Genomic DNA, 21,689 nt, shown 5'->3' with positions numbered 1-21,689 from the left:
AGTTGAAGTATCATAAAATTGGGGACATCATGCACATCGGCGGTTCAAATTCCCAAGTTCAAGCGACTTTAGAGGGCACATTTTTCCCGAATATTATTATTGGTTACATTCCAAAACTTAACAAGCATTTGACCTCAGGTTCCTGTGTCGTTCTGTTTTTGGAATAATTTTTGGGCCGGTTTCTGGACGTTCATCCTTTGGAATTTGTGTCTTTCAACGGTGTGCAGTCAGGGCCAGCAAAGTCTTCTCCGCTGGCCTAAACAACTAGCAGAAGCACTGACCTACATTTTAAATTAAAATTGCAGTATTTTTGCCTTTAAATTATATATATTCCACAGTGATTTCTTGGCTGCAGTGCTTCCAGTAGTACAGTATATGTAGATGTGAGATTGTTTTTTGTCCTATCAGATTTCAGCTTCTACTGTGTTGCCATATCAATGTAATATGACGAGGGCCGTAAGAACAAAATTCCCGGGGGTCCTGGTGAAACCCCACCGTTGCGCATATCTACGATCATTTTTTTATACTGGTGTTTGATATTGGCTGTCACGGTATCTGGTGAAAACAGTTCTTGCTGGCTTACTAAAGGCACTGCCCGCCACTGGTGTCTTTGGTCATAGATAGTAGTTTTTTTATAAAGTTATCTATCCATACAGAGGAGGCATACTTTAACTTTATTTAAACAATAAGGCATATTTGTTTAAACTTGGAGTATCATGTGACTAGAATGAGGTTTTCGGCAACTAAAATATTGCCCTTTTTTAAAACTACTTGGACTGAAACATAATGCAAAGGTTTTTGTGTTATTTAAGAGAAAAGTTGGCTCCGCTGAATTTAAAACGACTAATTTCACCACTGTATCTCAGGTGGTAGAAGCTGACACTGTAAACACGGCGTTTGTAAATGAGAAGGAAAAGGCGCGACGGAGTTTGTCCAATTGGCTTTGCCGTAGCCACCCGCCGTTCATCGGGTTGCAGCAAACAGACCTGCATGCAGTCTTCTAATTGTGTGTGTATTGCTGCATTGTTTGTTCTGTATTATGTACGTATTTGCTTCAGGGATGCGGTAAACATTATTATTTGTTATTGTTTCGGACCCATTCGTTTCAGTGCGCTTAAAAACATCTCAAGCTAGCTTAGCTTGCTAACGGACAACAAAGACGAGGAAGTTGGCGACACTGCGAGAGTACGAGAAGGAACTTTCTCGAACAAAACAGGAGAACGAGCGACAACGTCACTTCTTGTGGACGCCGTTCACAAGAAGCATCAAGTTGTGTCACACTGTGCAGGTTTGTGTCATTCCTACTCTCACATGTTTAGTAGTTTTTCTATGTGATTATTAACACTATTCCTAAAATTCCGTGAATATCCGTTTTATGTATGGAAATGCAATGAGGATGATACACATTCGAAACGTTTTGTTGTGCGTGTCATTAGGAAAAACAAACAGTTTTAAGGAGGAAGTCAAACATCCGGGTATTTCATGACGTGTCCGATGTAAACAAGTAGTCGCCATATTGCCGTGACGTCGCCTTCATGTTCATGTACTTAAAAAAATGTAGTTATATCAGTAATACAGTCTTACAGAACAGCAGCAATATAATGTACAAAATAAATGCAGGACTATCATTACAATCCAGACAATAAAATCATGAGAGGACACAAAATATATTATAAAAACAAAGTCGAAACATTTAAGATTCAAGAGTTTTATTGTCATATGCACAGTAAAACAGGTGCAATGCAATGAAATTCTTGTTCTGTTCATTCTCCCCAAAAAAGAAAGAAAAACACAAGAAAATGAATAAGAACATCACAAACATAAATACCAATAAATTAACAACAAAAATACCAAAAAAATAAGCAACAACAACAAAAGAGACATGAACACCAATGAATGAATTAATAAATAAATAAATAGAGTTATGAGTGTGTGCGTGTGTTGCGTGCGGCATATGTGAGTGCTTCGTTGAGAAGCCTGATGGCCTGTGGGTAAAAGCTGTTTGCCAGCCTTGTGGTCCTGGACTTCAAACTCCTGTAGCGTCTGCCTGACGGTAGGAGTGTGAATAATGAGTGTTGTGGATGTGCGCTGTCCTTGATGAGGTTGTGTGTTCTGCGTCGGACTCTAGTTTTATAAATGTCTTGCAGTGAGGGGAGGGCTGCCCCAACAATGTTCTGTGAGGTCTTGATCACCCGCTGGAGTGCCTTCATATCACGTGTTGTACAGTTACCGTACCAAACAGTGATGGAGGTGGTAAGGACACTTTCCATAGTGCATCTGTAGAAGCAACTCAGGATTTTGGTGGACATGCCAAATTTCCTCAGTCTTCTCAGGAAGTACAGTCTCCTTTGGGACTTCTTGATAGTTTGTTGGGTGTTGTGAGACCAGGTGAGGTCCTCGCTGATGTGTGTGCCAAGGAACTTGAAGGTTTTCACCCTCTCCACCTGAGTCTCATCAATAAACAGGGGTCTATGCGGCTCCTTTTCCCTTGTTCTTGGGTCGATGATCATCTCTTTAGTCTTATCTGTATTGAGAAGGAGATTGTTATCACGACACCAAGCTATGAGGTCCGCCACCTCTCTTCTGTATGATGTATCAACACCACCAGTGATCAGTCCGATGACTGTAGTGTCATCTGCAAATTTAATGATGCTGGTGTTGTTCTGGGAGGCCACGCAATCGTAGGTGAAGAGCGTGTAGAGGAGCGGACTCAGCACACACCCCTGTGGGGTCCCAGTGCTCGCAAATCTTGAGCTGGATGTGCGATTGTGGACTCTGACTGACTGGGGCCTGCCTGTTAGAAAGTTAAACACCCAGTTACAGAGGGAGGGAGACAGGCCAAGTGTGAGGAGCTTATTTGTGAGTTTGTGGGGGTTGACTGTATTAAAAGCAGAGCTATAGTCTATAAATAGTATTCTGACATATGTGTCCTGGCCCTGTAGGTGAGAAAGGGCTGTGTGGATGGCAGTGTTGACTGCATCATCCGTGGACCGGTTCTGGCGGTATGCAAACTGTAGAGGGTGCACAGTTGCCGGGATGCTCTTTTTGATGTGGGTCACAACTATTCTTTCAAAGCACTTCATAACAATAGGAGTGAGTGCTATAGGGCGATAGTCATTCAAGCAGGTCACGTTGTTCTTCTTGGGTACGGGCACTATGGTGGTGGACTTAAAGCAGGTCGTACAGATGCTTGTGCAAGCGACAGGTTGAATATGTCAGCAAGCACATCAGCTAGCTCTGATGAGCAAACCTGAAGTGCACGTCCTGAGATGTTGTCTGGGCCTGCTGCTTTTTGTGGGTTTGTTTTGTTCAGAACCCTGTGCACATCAGCTGATGTCACCATGAGAGCTGAGTCCTGTGTGCTCCCCAAACATGTGCCAGAGACAAAATTTTTTTTAAGACAGAAAAAAAAGAGGAAAAAAGGGAACGCATCATACATCACTTTTTAAAGCTGTGGATGTAAATTGCTATAATTTTCTTCACAATGTGTGGGGTTCGCCTTGCCTATTTTAAAAGATCGTCTTTAGTGTCACACGACATTTTTAGTTCAGACTAACACAAGTGAATATTTGTCATACAAGTCATCACTCTGGCTGGACTTAACCTAGTAAACATGAAAGTTTTACAGCAGAAATCGGAGGATATTTACATTTTTTAATTAAGAAATGATGAATCAAATACCAAAATAGTTGCCAATTAATTGTATAATTGTTGCAGCTCTGTTGTCAACACTCAGACATTTCAAAACATATTTCCAGAATATTTGAATACATTCCCACACTCGCATGACTAGAATTATGTACATTCTCATCAACCCTATACTGTAGGAGTTTAAGCCTTATATTAATAGTTTCTTTCTGTGCCCACTTTTGATCTTCAGTATCCTCCTGTATTTCTGCTTTCCAGGCATTTAATTTATCTACAGTTGTTTCAGTACTATGTGTAACTAGTACATTATAATATTTACAAATATAGCCCTTTCTTTGTTCCTTATTTTGCATGCTGAATGCCAAATCAAGATAGTATTTCCAAGAAAGTCCTAATGTCTGAAGAGTATATATACTGTATAAATTGAGTGGCAACCCTGAGGTGTCCTGTGCTGATTTCACAGGACACTTTAATAACAACATTTGGCTTTTTTTTACAGTCACACAAACAATGGACATGGAGGACGTCAGACCAGCAGAAAGCTTCCATGAAGAAGAGCAGGAGTGGAGCTCGAGGGTGGACCAGGAGGAATCCCAGCCTGCCCTCGTTAAAGATGAAGAGGAGGAGCACAGCATCAGTCAGGAGGATCCTGAAGAGCTGGAGGAGTTCCCAGTGATTAGTGTCATTGTGAAGGGTGAAGATGATGAAGACAAAGGTCAACGTGAGGAGAAGAAAGGGGTGGAGTCTCCAAGCAGCAGCTCAACTCGACGCATGACAACAGAAACTGATGGAGACCACTGTGGAGGATCACAAGCATTAGCTCCACTGTCAGATAGTGACGACACAACGTCACACTCTCCTGACACTGATGATGAAGAAGACTCTAAAACATGTCACACTGACAACACACACTTTAAATGTTCTCAGTGTGACAAAACCTTTGTCAACAAGAGAAATCTGAAACGACACATGAGATCTCACACAGGTGAAAAAACTTTCATCTGCTCATTTTGCGGTCAAGGATTCTATGAGAACGCTCATCTGGTAATACACACGAGAATACACACTGGCGAGAAACCATTTCCCTGCTCAGTCTGCAGCACCAGTTTTCGTGTCCGTCCGTTGTTGATTAAGCACATGAGAACGCACACCGGCGAGAAACCTTTTTCCTGCTCAGTGTGCGGTAGAAGCTTTGCTCAGAAGGGACAACTGATAACGCATACGCAAACACACACGGGCGAGAAACCTTTTGCTTGCTCGCTGTGCGGTCAACGATTTTCTCGGAAGGGAAATTTGAGAACGCACACAACAACACACACCGGAGAGAGGCCATTTTCCTGCTCGGTCTGCAGCACAAGTTTCCGAGTTCAGTCGGGTTTGGTCCAACACATGAAAACGCACACTGGAGAGAAACCTTTTGCTTGCTCAGTTTGTGGCAAACGATTTGCTCAGAATACAAATTTAATAACGCACACCAGATCACACACTGGGGAAAAACCTTATACTTGCTCCATATGCAGCGCAAGCTTTAGTTATCATTCATCACTGAATAATCACATGAGAACACATGCTGCTAAGAGTGTCTGACTGCAATGTGGAGGAGATGAATGGATGCCAGAGGATGTATAGATGTGGTATGCTGCAACATTCTGTGATGTGTTTAACCAGTGTTGTAGTCCGTTAATTTCTTTATTACTAATAACCTTCATGTATGAAAATATGTTAAAGTTTTACCAATTTTCATTGAATGGTTTATTGAAGTGAAAAATGCAAATGTATCAGAAATAAAATAATTATTCAGTGCTTTAATGGGTCCCTGACATGATTCGTTAACTTTGCTTAAATATGCTATATATTGTTTGTAATTATGTTCTGCATTGTTTAATTTTTGAAAGCAAACGGTGCATTTGTTAAAATTACATGTGTAGTTTATGGCGCCACCCATGACGAACTTGCTCTCGCAGTTCAGGCTCGGAAGTGACGTCATCGGGGTGACAGCTCAGCTAAAGCAGAGTAAACAAACGCTTCTTGAGGTAGATTGTCGACTTGGTTCAGGATTTTTTCATCAAAATAGTAGTCTTGCCAAAATGTTCTGTTGCTGCTGGATGTTTTGAGTATTCGAGTGATACTGTAAGTTTGTTTTCTTTTCCAAAACAGGAAGGTTGAAGACAACAATGGACGAAGCAAGCGTCTCGAAGTATCTCGAAGCAGAGAACGAGATACAGATGTACGTTCACCTCGAGTTCTGTTCACTGATCATATCACTGATGACTGCTATGAAGGAACAACTTTACAAGAAACATTTGGCTCGAAAGTATGGTAACAAATTTTGAAAAAGGATGCTGTTCTGCCACTACACAGGAAAAAAACACAAGAAGAACGACGTCAAAGTTGCCACAGAACAGAGTAAGTCATGTCTTGTTTACATGTCTTCTAAACACTATTCCATGATAGCGACAAGGCTGCAAAGCTCTACACATGTTATATAAACATCTTTTCACAGTGATATGTTTGCTGTGAGGGGCCAGCGGCCAAGAAAATGTATTCTTGATGTGCAGCCACATTTATATAATCAGGCTATAAAAACCCCTTTACGCTCATTAAGAAGCTGATTTAAAGCAATAATTGAAGGCAACTCCAGAGTAATTTACACTTACCATTCTGTGTTTTGAAGGCAACCAATCTTCATCTCCATATCTTAAGTCCATGTTCTGCAAGTTCTTTATCTTCAAATGTTTCTCCCTTCTTTTCTCCTTGAAAACTACTGACACGTCGCTCCAATCATAGCTGTAATCACTGTAAACATCCTCTGTCTTGTACACTGCTTGTTTGTTTACTTGAATGATAGTACTCCGATGGCATCACTTCCAAAAATTAGGCTGAACTGCGGAAGCTAGTGCGTCATGGGTGGTGCCATGAAGTTTAAATGTAATTTTTCCGAATTTACCATTTACTTTCAAATATTGAACAATGTAGAACAATCCAAACAATATATAACATATTTAAGCAACGTTGATTAAGCATGTCAGGGACCCTTTAAATGTCTTGTGTGTTTAAACAGTGGAATGATCATGGAAACGATAGAGCTCCACTCGAGTCAAGACAGTGCATTATATGCTGCCATTCTCAAACTGAGGAAGAACCGGAAACACCAATAGATTCCAAAATGCTGCAAATATCTGCGAACCAATATCAGACTATGCTATTTTTAGCCTAGAGAATTGTACATTGAATCCAAAATACTATAGAAGCTACTAAAAATGTATGTTTTATATGAGACAATCAACTGTTGTAGAAGCTAACGTCTTCTTAACAAACATTCTGATGTATTTACTGTAAAAAAAAAAAAAAAAAACAGTTGACTTGATTGCTTTTGTGGTGACTAATTTGAGTCCAGTGTTAAAAAAACAAAACATTTATATTTAGTTTACGGTTTAAATTAAAAAGAATATAAAATGATTTGCAATTAATTGTATTATGAGGAACCAGCTAATGGTAATCATTTGAAAAGATCCCATTTCCTGTCAGAGACGTGTGCTTTATTTTGAAATCAGATTTACGGGAAGTGAACTAGTGTATATGTATGTAAACGTATGTGATTGTATGCAAGGATTAACGACTAACTCTCCTGCTCTGTACAGTTCCGCAGATTTGGTTCATATTTTTGTCATTTCAATTTTTGGATTCACACCCGTCTTAAACCGTTCTGAGGTATATTTTGTTTTCCCGCCATAGATAGGTGCTTCATACGACAACGAGTGCGCCCCGGTGTAGTTTGTCCTAGTGGATTTGCGGTAGCTAGTCCGCTACACATCCGGTTACCACGACACAACGGTCACTGTAGAGGTCCGTGTTATGGTGTTTTATTGTAGCGTTGTTCTTAATTCTTGACATATTCTTTTATGTAACCAAGTAAACGTCGGCAATTAAAAGTTTTGTGCAATGATAAACTTGTCTCAGTGTACTTTGAAGTTTCTCAAAATAGCCTAGCTTGGTAGCGGCTAACAAAGAGACCCGGAAGTTAGCAACACGTCGCTCAGCAGAGCTCAAGTGTCGAGTGTGAAGTGTTGCGATTGTGTGAAAATCTGTAACGTACTAACACGGACAACCCAACTGCGACTGTTTAAGAAATGATTGTTGTGTTAGAACGATAGCAGAGTACGAGGAGGAACTTTCTCGAACAAAAGAGGAGAACGAGCGACAACGTCAACTATTGGACGCCGTTTTCAAAAAGCCTCAAGTTGTGTTACAAAGTGCAGGTTAGTTTCATTCTTACTCTCACATGTTTTTATATGACCGTTATCAGTGATTCTAAGAAAATTGTATCTTATTGTAATGCTCACGAGGGTGATCCATTGCTTTTGTTATTCTGACTCCAGTATACATCAAAACAGAAATGTTTGTGTTGATAGGACAATTTTAATACCTTTGACGTCGTTTACAGCCATACAAAAATGGAAGACATTGTTGGGATCAGACATGCAGAAAGTTCCAGTAAACTTCCCAATGAGCAGCAGGAGTGGACCACCAGGGTGGAGCAGGAAGAGCCACAAACCCCCCACGTTAAAGAGGAAGAGGAGGAGCCACAGTCCCCTTACATAAAAGAGGAAGAGGAGGATCACAGCATCAGTCAGGAGGCAGAGCATCGCGAAGGACTGGAGAAGTTTTCAGTGATTCCTGTCATTGTCAAGAGTGAACATGATGAAGACAAAGGTGAAAGCAGCAGCTCGGCTCAACACATGACAACAGAAGCTGATGAAGATCACTCTGGAGGATCTCATGCAGACAACCTCTTAGCTCCACTATCAGATAGTGACGACACGACGTCACACTCTCCTGACACTGATGATGAAGACTCTAAAGCTGATATGACATGTCACACTGACAACACACACTTTAAATGTTCTCAGTGTGACAAAACCTTTGGCCATAAAAAGAACCTGAAAAGGCACATGAGATATCACACAGGGGAGAAACCGTTCATCTGCTCATTCTGTGGTCAGGGATTCTATGAGAAGGCACATTTAATAACACACACAAGGATACACACTGGAGAGAAACCTTTTTCCTGCTCGGTCTGCAACAGAATTTTTTGTGACCGTTCCGCATGGGTCGTTCACCAGAGAACACACACAGGAGAGAAACCTTTTGCCTGTTCAATCTGCGGTAAAAGATTCCCTCGCAGGGAAAACCTGAGAACACACACAAGAACACACACTGGAGAAAAACCTTTCAGCTGCTTGGTCTGCAGAACGAGTTTTACTGTTCGTTCGACATTGGTCCAACACATGAGAACGCACACTGGTGAGAAACCTTTTGTCTGCACAGTGTGCGGTGCAAGATTTTCTCAAAAGACGCATTTAAAAAATCACATTAGAACGCACACTGGGGAGAAACCTTTTACCTGCTCAGTCTGTGATCAAAGTTTCTCTGTTAAAGCAAGTTTGATGTCGCACATGAGAACACACACTGGACAGACATGATGTGGTGAAGCCTCCAATATTTTTTTTTACTGGTGTTCTTTAGGCAATTATGGGATTTCATAGCAGTGATTTTGTGAAAATCAATAACATTTGCCTTGTTTTATGAATCAGTACACTTTTTTCCTTTATCTTGCTATGTGATTGTACCACAGACATATACTGACATATAATGACTACATGTTACAAATTCCAGCACAATGGCTGTTAAGCATTACATGTATAAAATAGAGAGTTGTACTTTTTATGGAAAATAAAATTCAAGTTCACAAACAAATGTATACACATTTAAGATCATGTGACCACAGCTGCGCCATCATCTACTGTTTAAACTGCCATTAAAATAAAAGTGATTACAGCCTTACACTTTTTATGTAGTGGTTATGTCCCTCCTTTTAAGTCCTTTAGCGTATTGAACATGAAGTGTTCAGCACTCCTGTTTTGTTTCAAGTCCATAAGTAGGCGGTAGAGATGAGCCGGACACTCATTTCAGACAAGTATCTGTTAAAGGTAATGCATTTTTGCCGAGTATGAGCATGAAACGATTACAGCTCGTCATTATCCGTAATTGTGATGAAGGAAAATGTCACCCACGTCACTAAGGCGCTGTCACATGATTCCAGTCAGCTGATGTGAAATACCCTCCTGATTCACTGCCGTTCAAGAGAGATTCAAGATTCAAGAGTTTTTTTTTATTGTCATATGCACAGTAAAACAGGTAGTTCTGCTATGCAATGAAATTCTTGTTCTGTTCATTCTCCCAAAAAAAGAAAACAGAAAAACACAAGAAAATGAATAAGAACATCAGAAACATATATACCAATAAATTAAGCAACAACAGAAGAGACATTAATACAGATAAATAAATATATAGTGCTGTGCGTGTGTTGCGTGAGGCGTGTGTGAGTGCTTCGTTGAGAAGCCTGATGGCCTGTGGGTAAAAGCTGTTTGCCAGTCTTGTGGTCCTGGACTTCAAACTCCTGTAGCGTCTGCCTGACGGTAGGAGTGTGAATAATGAGTGTTGTGGATGTGCGCTGTCCTTGATGAGGTTGTGTGTTCTTCGTAGGACTCTAGTTTTATAAATGTCTTGCAGTGAGGGGAGGGCTGCCCCAACAATGTTCTGTGAGGTCTTGATCACCCGCTGGAGTGCCTTCCTATCACGTGTTGTACAGTTACCGTACCAAACAGTGATGGAGGCGGTAAGGACACTTTCCATTGTGCTGTAGAAGCAACTCAGGATTTTGGTGGACATGCCAAATTTCCTCAGTCTTCTCAGGAAGTACAGTGCATCTGTAGAAGCAACTTTTTTTTTTTTTTTTTTAGTTTATTAAGGACAGTGTACAGTTTCATTAAAAAGATGTCTGCACCAGATTTAGCTCAGAGCTAATTTCCATCTGCAGTCCTCACATCAAACTGTGCGGCAACATTGAAATGGCAGCAGGTGAGAGCAATCACCGGGTTCTGCTGTGGTTGGCGGCTGACGACGACTCCAGTGGTACATTTACCACCTTTTTATTCGAATTACGAATAAAACAACTCTGCGGTAAGATACACACCTTTCACAATTGCCACCCATCATATTTTAAGCCGCTACGTTGTGTAGGGCAGTGGTCCCCAACAAAAGCCCTGTTCCAGGCCGGGGGTCATTTGGTACCAGGCGGCACAAAAAGAAAAAATAATTTCCATTATTTCATTTTTTCAATGTTTTATTTTGAAAAGTGGCCGTATTCTCTCTGTTGCATCCGTCTCACTTGACACATGTCCATTGTGCGTGTGCTAATTTTATCTCATGCCGCACAGATAGACTACTACTGTATTTTTACAATTTTTTTTCACCTCATATTTGGTGTCAAATGCTGATACTATGTGGGAATGCATAAAGGTAAGTTTTGATGACTTTTTGAGTGCTAATGTGCACATTTTCCTCAAGTGAATTCATGCTAGTGCACTGCCTTTTCCCACACACGTCAAACAGCGATGTAATAATCTCTCTGGAAAAACTTGGCTGGAACTTGAACTGGTGGATGGTGGGTCGGCATTCATTTTGGGCTTTTAATTCAATGTTATTCATGTCATAGTTTTACACAATACATAATAAATAAGATAAATTAGATTGCTTGAATTTATGTGAAATATGAATGAATGAAATGTGAATTATTGAATTATTACTTGTTTACCGGTAAACTTTTTGACAATATAAAATATTGATGCATGTTTTCTGGCCTCTACAGGTCAGGTTTTTTTGCACAGCTTGGTTTTGCACCCAAACCGAACTGGATTTGATTCCTTCAAACGAAGTGGCGAGCTGGTAGGACTGTTTTTTTCCCCTTTTTTTCCCCCACGATTAATGGATTATGGCTTAGGGCTCTCTTCCCCTGAATTGAATTTATAATGAACTTTTGCCAATGAGACTCAAGGACCTTTGAGACCCCAGCAAAGTATTATTTGTTTCTTTCTTCTAAAAAAAACCATAAAAAAAACAACTTATACCGAGCAACTTAGGAGAAAGCTATGATTTTCTGTTTATGAAATTGTTGTTTTTTTCTGACTGTTAAATTGTTTTTATTGTCTGCTTCTTTCACACAAGTTAAGTCTCGTAAGAACGGTTTCGTCTGCGCCTAGTCAACATGCACATAGCGTGTATATATAGCCCTAAAATAACCACGAGTTTGAAAAATCATCATTGGGGAACTACTCATGTATTCACTCTTCACGCTCTGTGATTGGCCAGTCACACACAGCGACTGCCCCTCCCATGCCACACACAAACACAATACAGATGGTGACTCCCTGCATGCTTGGCTCAACTCCAGCTTGCGCTCTCTGTTTTGATTTGTACAGTATGATATTTATAGTTAGTTGGTAGACTTGTTTTGTTACATTCTTTCTTCTGGATGCACCAAACAGAAAAGGGATTCATAAGAGAAAATGGTTTTACCCCAGTCTTTAGGAGTCCAGTCCCTGTACATTTTGCATAATACCAGTCTGTGCCTGGTGTTTTTTCCTGGAGAGAAGTGGCTTCTATGCGCCCTTTTTGACAACAGGATATCTTTGCCTCACTGTGTGAGCAGATGCACTCACACCTGCTTGCTGCCGTCCCTGAGCAAGCGGCGCACTTGTGGTGCCCCGACACCGCAGCTAAATCAACTTTCAGAGACAGTCCGGACGCATGCTGGACTTTCTTGGGCACCCTGAAGCCTTCTTCTCAACAATTGAAGTTCTTCATGTTGTGATAAATGGTAGGTTTAGGTGCCATCCTACTAGCCGTAATATCCTTTCCTATGAAGCCCTTTTTGTGGAAAGTATTGATGACAGCATGTGTTTACTTGCAAGAAACCATGGCTAACAGACAAGGATTTCAAGTACCACCCCCCTTTTTAAAGCTTCTAGTCTGTTATTCTCACTCAATCAGGAGGACAGAGTCATCTCTAGCCTTTGTCCTTGTCAATACTCTCACCTACAATATGTTAACCAGAGAATCACCAACATGATGTCAGCTGCTTCTTTCGTGGCAGGACTGAAATGCAGTAAATGTGGTGTTTTTGGGATTATGTTCAAATATATGTTTATATCATTTGTCATATCGGAGGGTCGCTGGTGGTTTTTGCTGTCTCTGAAGTGGCTGATATTGCTTTTCCATTTCACTTTCCTGTCTGTTATCCATCAGGATCACTGATGCACACTCCTCAGGGTCAAGCGAGTCATCAACTCTGAGCATCCTGGTTTGGGTCATCAATGTCCTCTGACGGCAATGGTGTTACAGGTTTGCTTCATTCATGTTCAGTCATGTCATGACGGGTGTCTCTTGTCTATGAAATAGTCATCACTCTCATCGTCATCTTCCTCTGAATCCGCTCCGCCTTTATTAGCCGCTGTCGTTTTCCTTTTTTGGTTTACGGGCGGATGCACTTCGGCTTCCGGCGGCAGGTGATCGCATGGTCAGAAGAGGTTTGGATGCAGAATCCTTGATTTCCCTTTCCGAACTTCAGGTCTCAGCTCATAAAGGGTGTCTTCCCAGTGATTTCTCAGTTTCCAAGGCCCAAGGGGTCATGTTCCACACTAGCACACCAGGATAGAACACTGAAGTCCTCACCTTGCCATCATACATCCTCGTTTCTCTGGGCAGATTTCTATGCATTTTGCCGTGCAATAGCCTATGCCTCTTGCATTCCTTGTTCCACTGGTTGACAAAATCACACTGACTACTACTACCTGCTTCAGTGGGCAGTCTTGGAGAGCGGCCATGTCATATGTAGAATGAGGAGAAGCCTGTTACCTCTGTATGTGTGCACATGGAAGCGAATAAATGCTTGCTAGGGAATACATAAAGGAGGAGTACTCTGAACTGCAGTCAGGACCTGTCCCCCCACCCAGAGTCAGAGGGAGACTACCCTCTCATCCACTGGGTTAAACTTCCAACATATTGGTACTGAGCCAGGGGGAAGCAAGTATTGCCGCCCTTGCCCATCACTGCTCACTGCTGGCAATGTCAAAGTGGAACCCCTCTTGAACGGACTGGTTCCAGAGCCCTTCCTGCTCAACAAGGTGAGTCCGAACTACATTTAGCCAGAACTTCTCAACCATGCGCACCAGCTCAGGCTCCTTCCACACCAGAGAGGTGACATTCCGTGTACCCGAAGCTTGCTTCTGCCACAGAGGATCAGATCCTTAAATATGATGCCAAATCTACATTTGTGAATTTGAATTTTATTCTGGGTCAAATTTACACCAGTCAACACATTGTATTGTGGCCGTGTAACTGTTACAATGAGTGACGAGGTTGCTACAATGTATTGTTTTCACTGTTCAGGGAAGTTCAGGGAAAACAAGATAGCAGCATAAGTTAAAAGGTACATGTTTAAAAAGGTGACACAGGTTACTTGTACTTCATGTTGATGAATGATCCATTATCGGCCAGTGATTGTCCCTCAGTTGGTCTGTTATCGATTGCTTTAGACTGCAATAGAATCCCACCTAAGAAATCTCCAACATGAAAACATCAGCAAAAGACTGATAAGTTGTTGCCACATCACAACATATCATAGCAGGCCACAGTAACCATGCATATTAACCACATCATCTCTATCCAGTGTGTGTTCTCATGTGTGCCGTCAAACCTCCTTTAACAGAGAAACTTTGATCACAGACAAAGCAGGCAAAAGGTTTCTCTCCAGTGTGTGTTCTTGTGTGTGTTGTCAAGTGTGACCTTTGAGAAAAGTTTTTACCACAAATTAAGCATTTAAAAGGTTTCTCTCCAGTGTGTGTTCTTGTATGTGCCGTCAAAGACCCCTTCAGGTTGAACGCTTTACCGCACAACGAGCAGGCAAAAGGTTTCTCGCCAGTGTGTCGTCGCACGTGTCGAGTCAGTGCTGACTGGTGACTAAAATGTGTATTGCAAACTGCACAGGAGTATGGTTTCTCTCCGGTGTGTGTTCTTGTGTGTGCTGTCAAATTGATCTTCTGAAAAAACGTTTTACCACAAAATGAGCAGATGTACGGTTTCTCTCCTGTGTGACATCTCAAGTGTCTTTTCAGATTACTGCTGTCATTAAAAGTTCTGTCACAGAGAGAGCATTTAAAGTTTGTGTTGTCAGTGTGACATGTCATATCAGCTTTAGAGTCTTCATCATCAGTGTCAGGAGAGTGTGACGTTGTGTCGTCACTATCTGATAGTGGAGCTAAGAGGTTGTCTGCTTGTGATCCTCCACAGTGGTCTCCATCAGCTTCTGTTGTCATGTGTTGAGTTGAGCTGCTGCTTGGAGGCTCCACCTCTCTCTTCTCCTCACTTTCACCTTTGTCTTCATCATCTTCAACCTTCACAATTATATGAATCCAAGGTAACTTGGTGTCATCCTCCTCCTCCAGCCCTTTGGTCTTCTCTTCCTCTTTAACGTGCTGGATGCCTGTGGGACACGAGAAGACAGAAAGGTTTGCTCAGTCAAGTCACATGTTATTGTGGCTTCGGGATTTTGGTTTGAGATGTGAAACTAGAGCATGTTAAAAATGCAGACATCGAGGATGTCCCCAACTTGATACCCCAACATTTTCTAAAATGTTTTGTAATTATGTGGAAAGTATTTATTTTGTATCAAAGGGAAAATGTCTGCATTGCTGTTTTGTATTTTTATTATCTGGGAATGCAAACGTGTTTCTGGTGGCAACCATATTGCAACTTGCCAATTGGAATGCAACTCAGGAATCAAGTGACGTTACCATAACGCACACTGTGTGTTACACAGTTTTGAATGTAAGATAAGAACGGAACAAACCTGCTCCGTGTGGCTCAAGTTGATGCTTCTTGAAAACAGCGTCCAGTAGTTGACGTTGTCGCTCGTTCTCGTCTTTTGTTCGAGAAAGTTCCTCCTCGTACTCTGCTATCGTTCTTTCCAACACTACAAATATTTCTTCAACAGCCGCAGTTAGTCGCTGATTCACCAACACTCTCAGTATTTGGACTTTACACATTTCAAAGTGACGATGTTTACCCGGAACAATGTAGAGACAAGAGAACAAATCTTTTGCTAGCCTTTTCAGGTTTCAAGCAATGGTTTTTGCTTGAAACCTTACCCAAAATAGTGGTCCAAAATGGCTGCTGGCGCATGTGCAGTATGTGTTGCTAGCCCCCACGTCTCTTGTTAGCAGCTAGCGAGATAAGGTGTCCCGGGAAACTTCAAAGTGCACTGAATAACTAATAAGCAGTTACTAACGATCTTTGGGCGGAATATGCAGAGAAAAGGAAACAAACAGTCCCGTCGTTTTTTTCATCTTTTGTGGCAAATTAACATGAAATAGCAGTCCCAAATAGACATGCGCACTATGACGTTTTCTTAGCATTGACGGCACTTTTTCAAAAGGCAGTTTTTTGCCGTCCAAAACCAATGTTGCGCTATATTAAATGTAACTGGGTCAAGCACTAGGACCAAGCGGAAAATGTCTGCTTAAGCTGAAGCCTGTTTTCTATTGACCGTCCCCGCTCACATCTGGTTGTAAAACATTAAACTTCATATTGCTTTACTTTAAACCCCCCTCAAAGTATAATAAAAGGTTAAATGTAGGCAGAATAATGTCTATTTTAGTCAATTTAAAGCTTCGACCGGGATAAGAGGATTGGCTTTCACGGCCATCACTCACCACCGTCTTGTATTCCACAGGCGCAACTGTCAATATGTCAAAAGAAGCAACTGTCAGTTTGGAATCATTGTGTGGTTACGTCAATGATAGCTAACGTCAGTAGCAAAACTTTTCCAAATCACTAGTGTTAGCCGACAATAAACTTGGCCAGTGTGAATGCGTGTGTTGCATGGGCCGTGGCTTGCAGCCTCTGTGTGGGAAATGGGTTGGTATACACAGCTTTCAAGGGTTAGCATCCCCCCCCCCCCCCCCCCCCCCCCAATGCAATACATAACGAGGGCAGATGTTTCATAAGACGTCTTTAAGCCAATCTTATCTGAGGAAACTCCAAGACCAATATAAATGATTCCAAACGACACTTTAATTTGGACTCAATTTAACATTGAATAAAATATTGCAACAACTAAGGGAATAATATGATTTGTAGCAATCTATCATCCTCACTGAAAGTTAGTTTGGTTTACATTAAAGTTTGATATTTCCATTTATTAATCCTTGCACTTTCATTACATTCTTTGAAATCATTTTTTATTCTAATATTGTTTTATAAACTACTAGTCAGTTGTTACATGATGTATTTTCCTTAAATAGCAGATTAACATAATTGTGTTAGCGACACTGTTACACAGACACACAGGCGATGACGACAGCAATGTCACACAACAAGTATTAACCACAAAATGAGCGTGGTAAATGTTACTGCGTGTTGTGCGTTTTCATGTGCCGAGCCAGCGCTGAACGAACCGGAAAATGTTTGTTGCACACCGAGCAGGGAAAGGGTTTCTCTCCGGTGTGGGTTCTCGTGTGTATAATCAAGCTTCCCTTTTGAGTGAATCTTTTGCCACAAGCTGAGCAGGCAAAGGGTTTCTCCCCAGTGTGTGTTCGCATGTGTCTCACCATGACTGAGTGCACCCCAAAACTAGCATTGCAAACAGAGCAGGTAAAGGGTTTCTCCCCAGTGTGCGTTCGCATGTGTTTTGTCATGACTGAGTGCGCCCCAAAGCTGGCGTTGCAGACAATGCAGGTGAAAGGTTTCTCCCCAGTGTGCGTTCTGGTGTGTGTTCTCAAGTGTGACTTTTGAGAGAAGTTTTTACCACAAATTGAGCACGTAAAAGGTTTCTCTCCCGTGTGCGTTCTCATGTGTTGAGTCAGCACTTTGTTGTGACTAAAATGTGCTTTGCACACTGAACAGGAATATGGTTTCTCTCCAGTGTGTGCTCTTGTGTGTATTGTCAAATTTCCCTTGTGAGCGAATGCTTTGCCGCAAACTGAGCAGATGTACGGTTTCTCTCCTGTGTGACTTCTCATGTGTCTTCTCCGATTACTGCGGTCGTTAAAGGTTTTGCCACACTGAGAGCATTTAAAGAGTGTGTTGTCAATGTGACATGTCATATCAGCTTTAGAGTCTTCATCATCAGTGTCAGGAGAGTGTGACATTGTGTTGTCACTATCTGAAAGTGGAGCGAGGAGGTTGTCTGCTTGTGATCCTCCACAGTGGTCTCCATCAGTTCCTGTCGTCATGTGTTGAGTTGAGCTGCTGCTTGGAGGCTCCACCTCTGTCTTCTCCTCACTTTCACCTTTGTCTTCAACATCTTCACCCTTCACAATGACACAAATCACTGGGAACTCGGTGATATCTGCCTCCTCCAGTCTTTCAGGATGTTCTCCCTCCTGATTGATGCTGTGATCCTCCTCTTCATCTTTAATGTGAAGGGGCTTTGCCTCCTCCACTTCCTTTTTCACATGGGAGGGCTGTGGCTCCTTCCCTTCGTCTTTAATGTGAGGGGGCTGTGACTGCTCCTCTTCCTTCTTAACATGGAGGGCCTGTGGCTCCTCCGCTTCCTCTTTAATGTGGGGGGGCTGTGGCTCCTCCTGCTCCATCCTGGAGCTCCACTCCTGCCTCTGAGGGAGAAGAGGTGCTGTTAGTAATTAAAGAGTGTTAAACAAAACATGTGGTGATAAAGGGCATGTATAAGGAGACATTGACAAGGACTAAGCATTCTTTTTTTAAATATGGAAACATGTTAGCAACAGTAAGATTTAAAATGAAGCTTTTAGGAATTATAATTATAATATTTATGATTTATGACATGTGGGCCTAGTGGTTAGCATGTTGGCCTAAGCTAGCTGGGACAGGCTCCAGCCACTGATCTGTACTAATAAATCTGGATAGACCATACGTCGCACGCGCCCGTGCAAGCCGCTGAAGCCACAGAGAGGCCATCTTACCACTCACATCTCGTACGTAGCAGACTACATTGGCACAGCGTACATAGTGTACAAAGCAGATGAAGAGGCTGGCAGAACATCTATATTTTACATTAAAAAGCGGGGAGATTCTCCCATTCCTTCAAGTAACGCAACCTTCGTCCCTTAAAAACGATTTGATACGTTATTCTCTATCTTTTGGCTATATTAAATGTACTTTTTCCCCTTCCAATTCTCATTGCCTTTGGGACAAAATTCTACTGTGCACCCTGGCTCAGCTCTCCCCTATAGCAATGCATAGTTTTACTCCTCTAGAAAGAGATTTAAATTTTAACTGCATATCCCATCCCTTTTTTCCACTAAAATCCATGGTCATGATCCTTTACTTTTTTTTCTTTCTTTCATACAATTCACTATGCTCTCATCTGTACAAAATATGAATCATTTTTTGTTTGTGTTATGAAATAGAAATCACCTCTTTTCTGATATAGAAATAATTTTTGAACAAAAACCACAGCAATAATATGTGATAACCATAATGTGTAATAACCATAAACACATACACCCACACGCACACAGAAAAAAACAACACTGAAACAAAACCATATGCTTTGAGTAAGACAATAATAAATGGTGGAAATTTTGCCACTTTGATATCTTTCATACATTAATGGCAGCACTGAAATTCAATGGCCCCAAAATGGTGCTAATGAAGATATCAATAGGAAAAGGAAAAAATATTAAAAGCATTACAATTAAGCTTAAAAACATCACATCTGTGTTATAAATCTTATTATTTCAGTTTAATGCATTACTAAAAACTCTCAACAGAAAATACTGAAGTTGAAAAATGTCTCCTTTGTAATTCTTAGGAGTAAGAAAATGAAACTGTAAAATGCATACCTTCTGCAAATGCCTTGGAAAATGGAAAACTGTGGGAACTGCATCCATTTTGAGACGTGTTGTTTGGCCAGTTCTGTCAAAACATGCTGCTTCAAAGTGGTCACTACAAAGGACTGATTTACGTGTTGGTGTCCACTTATCTCGTCTCATGTTTACGAGCCATGATGCCAGCAACTGTCGACGGCTAAATGGAAACCTACACAGGAAAAAGGTGAAAATAAAGAAATACATACAGTATATCATGATATAACAAAAAAGTACGTAAATTTCCTCTTAGCTATTATAGAGCTATATAAACGTATCAATTCTGGACATACATTTAATCAGAGGAATTTTACACGATCGAAAATATCTGAGAGATCAACAGTGCAAAACCCTTAAATGATCAATCATAAATCTACATTTCAATCATACTTACAGGTGAAATGTTCGTCCACAGCCTTTGAACTGGCGATTTGTGCAGTTAATAGCTGCACATGCAGGCATCTTAAGGCAAAATTTGTGTCCAATCCGAATTAATAAAAGAAGTTCACCACGAATGCAAAAGCTTGTCTGAGAAGTGTTTCTTGTGAGTGGTAATATGGCGGCCGCGTGGCTTCACAAGTCATTGACCAATGATCTATCCAGACTTATTAGTACAGATCAGTGGCTCCAGCATACCCGCGACCCTAGTGATGACAAGTGGTATAGAAAATGGATGATTGTTACAGTGTTTCTACAGTTGACATATGTTCGACTGTAAACAGGGGTTGGTTAATTCTGTCCACAAGGGGGCGCCATATTATCATTGTTGGGAACTCTATGTCGTCTACTTGAAAAAAACTCCAAAGTAGTCAGTGCCTCGCCCGCCATGAGCCTCACCGAACGTTACAGGTGGTAAGTGTGCAGCATTGTGCACTCACAATTTGGGGCGTGATGAGCGCAACATCCGGGTACTAGCAGTGCACTGCATTGCGCGGTACTGCTTAGTGTGAACACACTTAATGCACACGAAAGACTACGTGAAAATATCTTTATGAATATCCCATTAAAATTGACATTCATGGAAAAACATGAGAGTAAGAAGTGAACAAACCTGCTTTGTATAATGTTATGCCTCTTGAAAACAGAGTCGAGTAGTTGACGTTGTCGCTCGTTCTCCTCTTTTATTGGCGAAAGTGCTTCCTCGTACTCTTCTATTGTTCTTTCGCACGTTTTCACACAATCTCAGCGCTTTACGATCACACCTGATCTCTGTTGAGCAATCTGTTGCTAACTTCCGCGTTTCTTTGTTAGCTGCTAACAAGCTAAGCTAGCGTGAGAAGCGTCAAAGTGACGCAGGGACGAGGTAGAACGAAACTGTCTTTTTCTGTCTACGTCGAACTAACAACATCGTAATGTGAACATGGTACAGGTACATTGGTAATATTAATCTAAAACTGAGATTTTATACACACATTAGCTAATACGCTCTAGCTAAGGACGCGCTACAACTAGACTAGTTACGTGGTCGCGTCACTTCTTCTTCCTCCTCCTCTTTGTCGTTGAACGGCGTATGCAAACTATACAAGTACAATACCGCCACCCTCCGGCTGTGAATGATCGCGATGGCTTACAAGCAGAAGTTTGGAAATTTGGGGGAGAAAAAAACAGAATAAAGTCAAATAAAAATATCTTTAAATAGTTTATTTCTCTTTCGTACCTGGTGAGGTCAATTGTTCAATTGTATTGACATCACCTCTATTTTATGGAATCACAGGAGTGCCAAAATTAAAAGGGAATACGTGTGGAAATACAAAGAGAATCAAAATTAAATATATATATATATATATATATATATATATATATATATATATATATATATATATATATATATATATATATATACAAATGTAGTCATATTCTTTTACAATTTTGTCATTGTTTTTTTCTGTATTGTCTTTGTTTTTTCCAATTTGCCGTTGTTTTTCCTGTTTTGTATTTGTCTTTTCCACTCCACTTGCGTTTTGTCATTGCAATTAGTAATGACAAAGACAAAAGAATGATTTCTGTATTGTCTTTGTTTTTTCCTTTTTGGCGTCGCTTTTCCTGTTTTTTCTTTGTCTTTTCCATTTGTGTTTTGTCATTTAGTAATGACAAATGCAATACCATGCAAATGCAAAAGAATGACCCGCCCACAGCATTCTGCCAGGATGATGACTACTCCATACGTGATTACACGATTTCTGCTTGTAGTGGCTATGTAGTTATGGAAACACGGGAGCCCGGAAATAATGTCACGGATATAAAGTAGTTTATCAAAAGTAAACGGGGGAAATTTAAATATGGTGGACGTGGACT

General features: G+C 41.1%; 4 protein-coding genes across 7 annotated transcripts; 2 read left to right on the top strand and 2 right to left on the bottom strand.

Annotated features, from left to right (window-relative positions):
• Window positions 1-963: 963 nt before the first annotated feature.
• Window positions 964-5,981, top strand: LOC129178283 (gastrula zinc finger protein XlCGF17.1-like). 2 transcript variants are annotated; one of them, XM_054770350.1, is made up of 3 exons: window positions 964-1,288; window positions 4,148-4,633; window positions 5,806-5,981. In XM_054770350.1, the coding sequence occupies exons 2-3, from the start codon at window positions 4,159-4,161 to the stop codon at window positions 5,979-5,981; spliced, it is 651 nt and encodes a 216-aa protein (XP_054626325.1). In that variant the 5' UTR covers window positions 964-1,288; window positions 4,148-4,158. The 2 variants fall into 2 exon arrangements, with proteins under 2 accessions (XP_054626325.1, XP_054626324.1); XM_054770349.1 differs by lacking the exon at window positions 5,806-5,981 and having other exon boundaries at window positions 4,148-5,445.
• LOC129178289 (gastrula zinc finger protein XlCGF8.2DB-like) lies at window positions 5,912-9,393 on the top strand. Of its 2 annotated transcripts, none has more exons than XM_054770360.1 (2): window positions 5,912-6,054; window positions 8,093-9,393. In XM_054770360.1, the coding sequence occupies exon 2, from the start codon at window positions 8,103-8,105 to the stop codon at window positions 9,129-9,131; it is 1,029 nt and encodes a 342-aa protein (XP_054626335.1). In that variant the 5' UTR covers window positions 5,912-6,054; window positions 8,093-8,102; the 3' UTR covers window positions 9,132-9,393. The 2 variants fall into 2 exon arrangements, with proteins under 2 accessions (XP_054626335.1, XP_054626334.1); XM_054770359.1 differs by lacking the exon at window positions 5,912-6,054 and adding an exon at window positions 7,316-7,907.
• A 4,225-nt stretch (window positions 9,394-13,618) lies between these two features.
• On the bottom strand, window positions 13,619-16,432 carry LOC129178291 (zinc finger protein 892-like). The gene is made up of 2 exons (XM_054770362.1): window positions 15,398-16,432; window positions 13,619-15,031 (listed from the first exon to the last, which is right to left on the bottom strand). Exons 1-2 carry the CDS (start codon window positions 15,591-15,593, stop codon window positions 14,211-14,213), a joined length of 1,017 nt encoding a protein of 338 aa, XP_054626337.1. The 5' UTR covers window positions 15,594-16,432; the 3' UTR covers window positions 13,619-14,210.
• Window positions 16,433-16,607: 175 nt separating this feature from the next.
• LOC129178234 (gastrula zinc finger protein XlCGF57.1-like) lies at window positions 16,608-20,887 on the bottom strand. Of its 2 annotated transcripts, XM_054770253.1 has the most exons (4): window positions 20,446-20,887; window positions 19,789-20,038; window positions 19,371-19,566; window positions 16,608-18,161 (listed from the first exon to the last, which is right to left on the bottom strand). In XM_054770253.1, the coding sequence occupies exons 2-4, from the start codon at window positions 19,854-19,856 to the stop codon at window positions 16,956-16,958; spliced, it is 1,470 nt and encodes a 489-aa protein (XP_054626228.1). In that variant the 5' UTR covers window positions 19,857-20,038; window positions 20,446-20,887; the 3' UTR covers window positions 16,608-16,955. The 2 variants fall into 2 exon arrangements, with proteins under 2 accessions (XP_054626228.1, XP_054626230.1); XM_054770255.1 differs by lacking the exon at window positions 19,789-20,038.
• Window positions 20,888-21,689: the final 802 nt, after the last annotated feature.

This window comes from Dunckerocampus dactyliophorus, chromosome 3 (assembly GCF_027744805.1).
Source record: "Dunckerocampus dactyliophorus isolate RoL2022-P2 chromosome 3, RoL_Ddac_1.1, whole genome shotgun sequence".
Taxonomy (NCBI): domain Eukaryota; kingdom Metazoa; phylum Chordata; class Actinopteri; order Syngnathiformes; family Syngnathidae; genus Dunckerocampus; species Dunckerocampus dactyliophorus.
The sequence above is the reverse complement of the archived record's forward strand: the minus strand, read 5'-3'. Positions and strand labels throughout refer to the sequence as shown.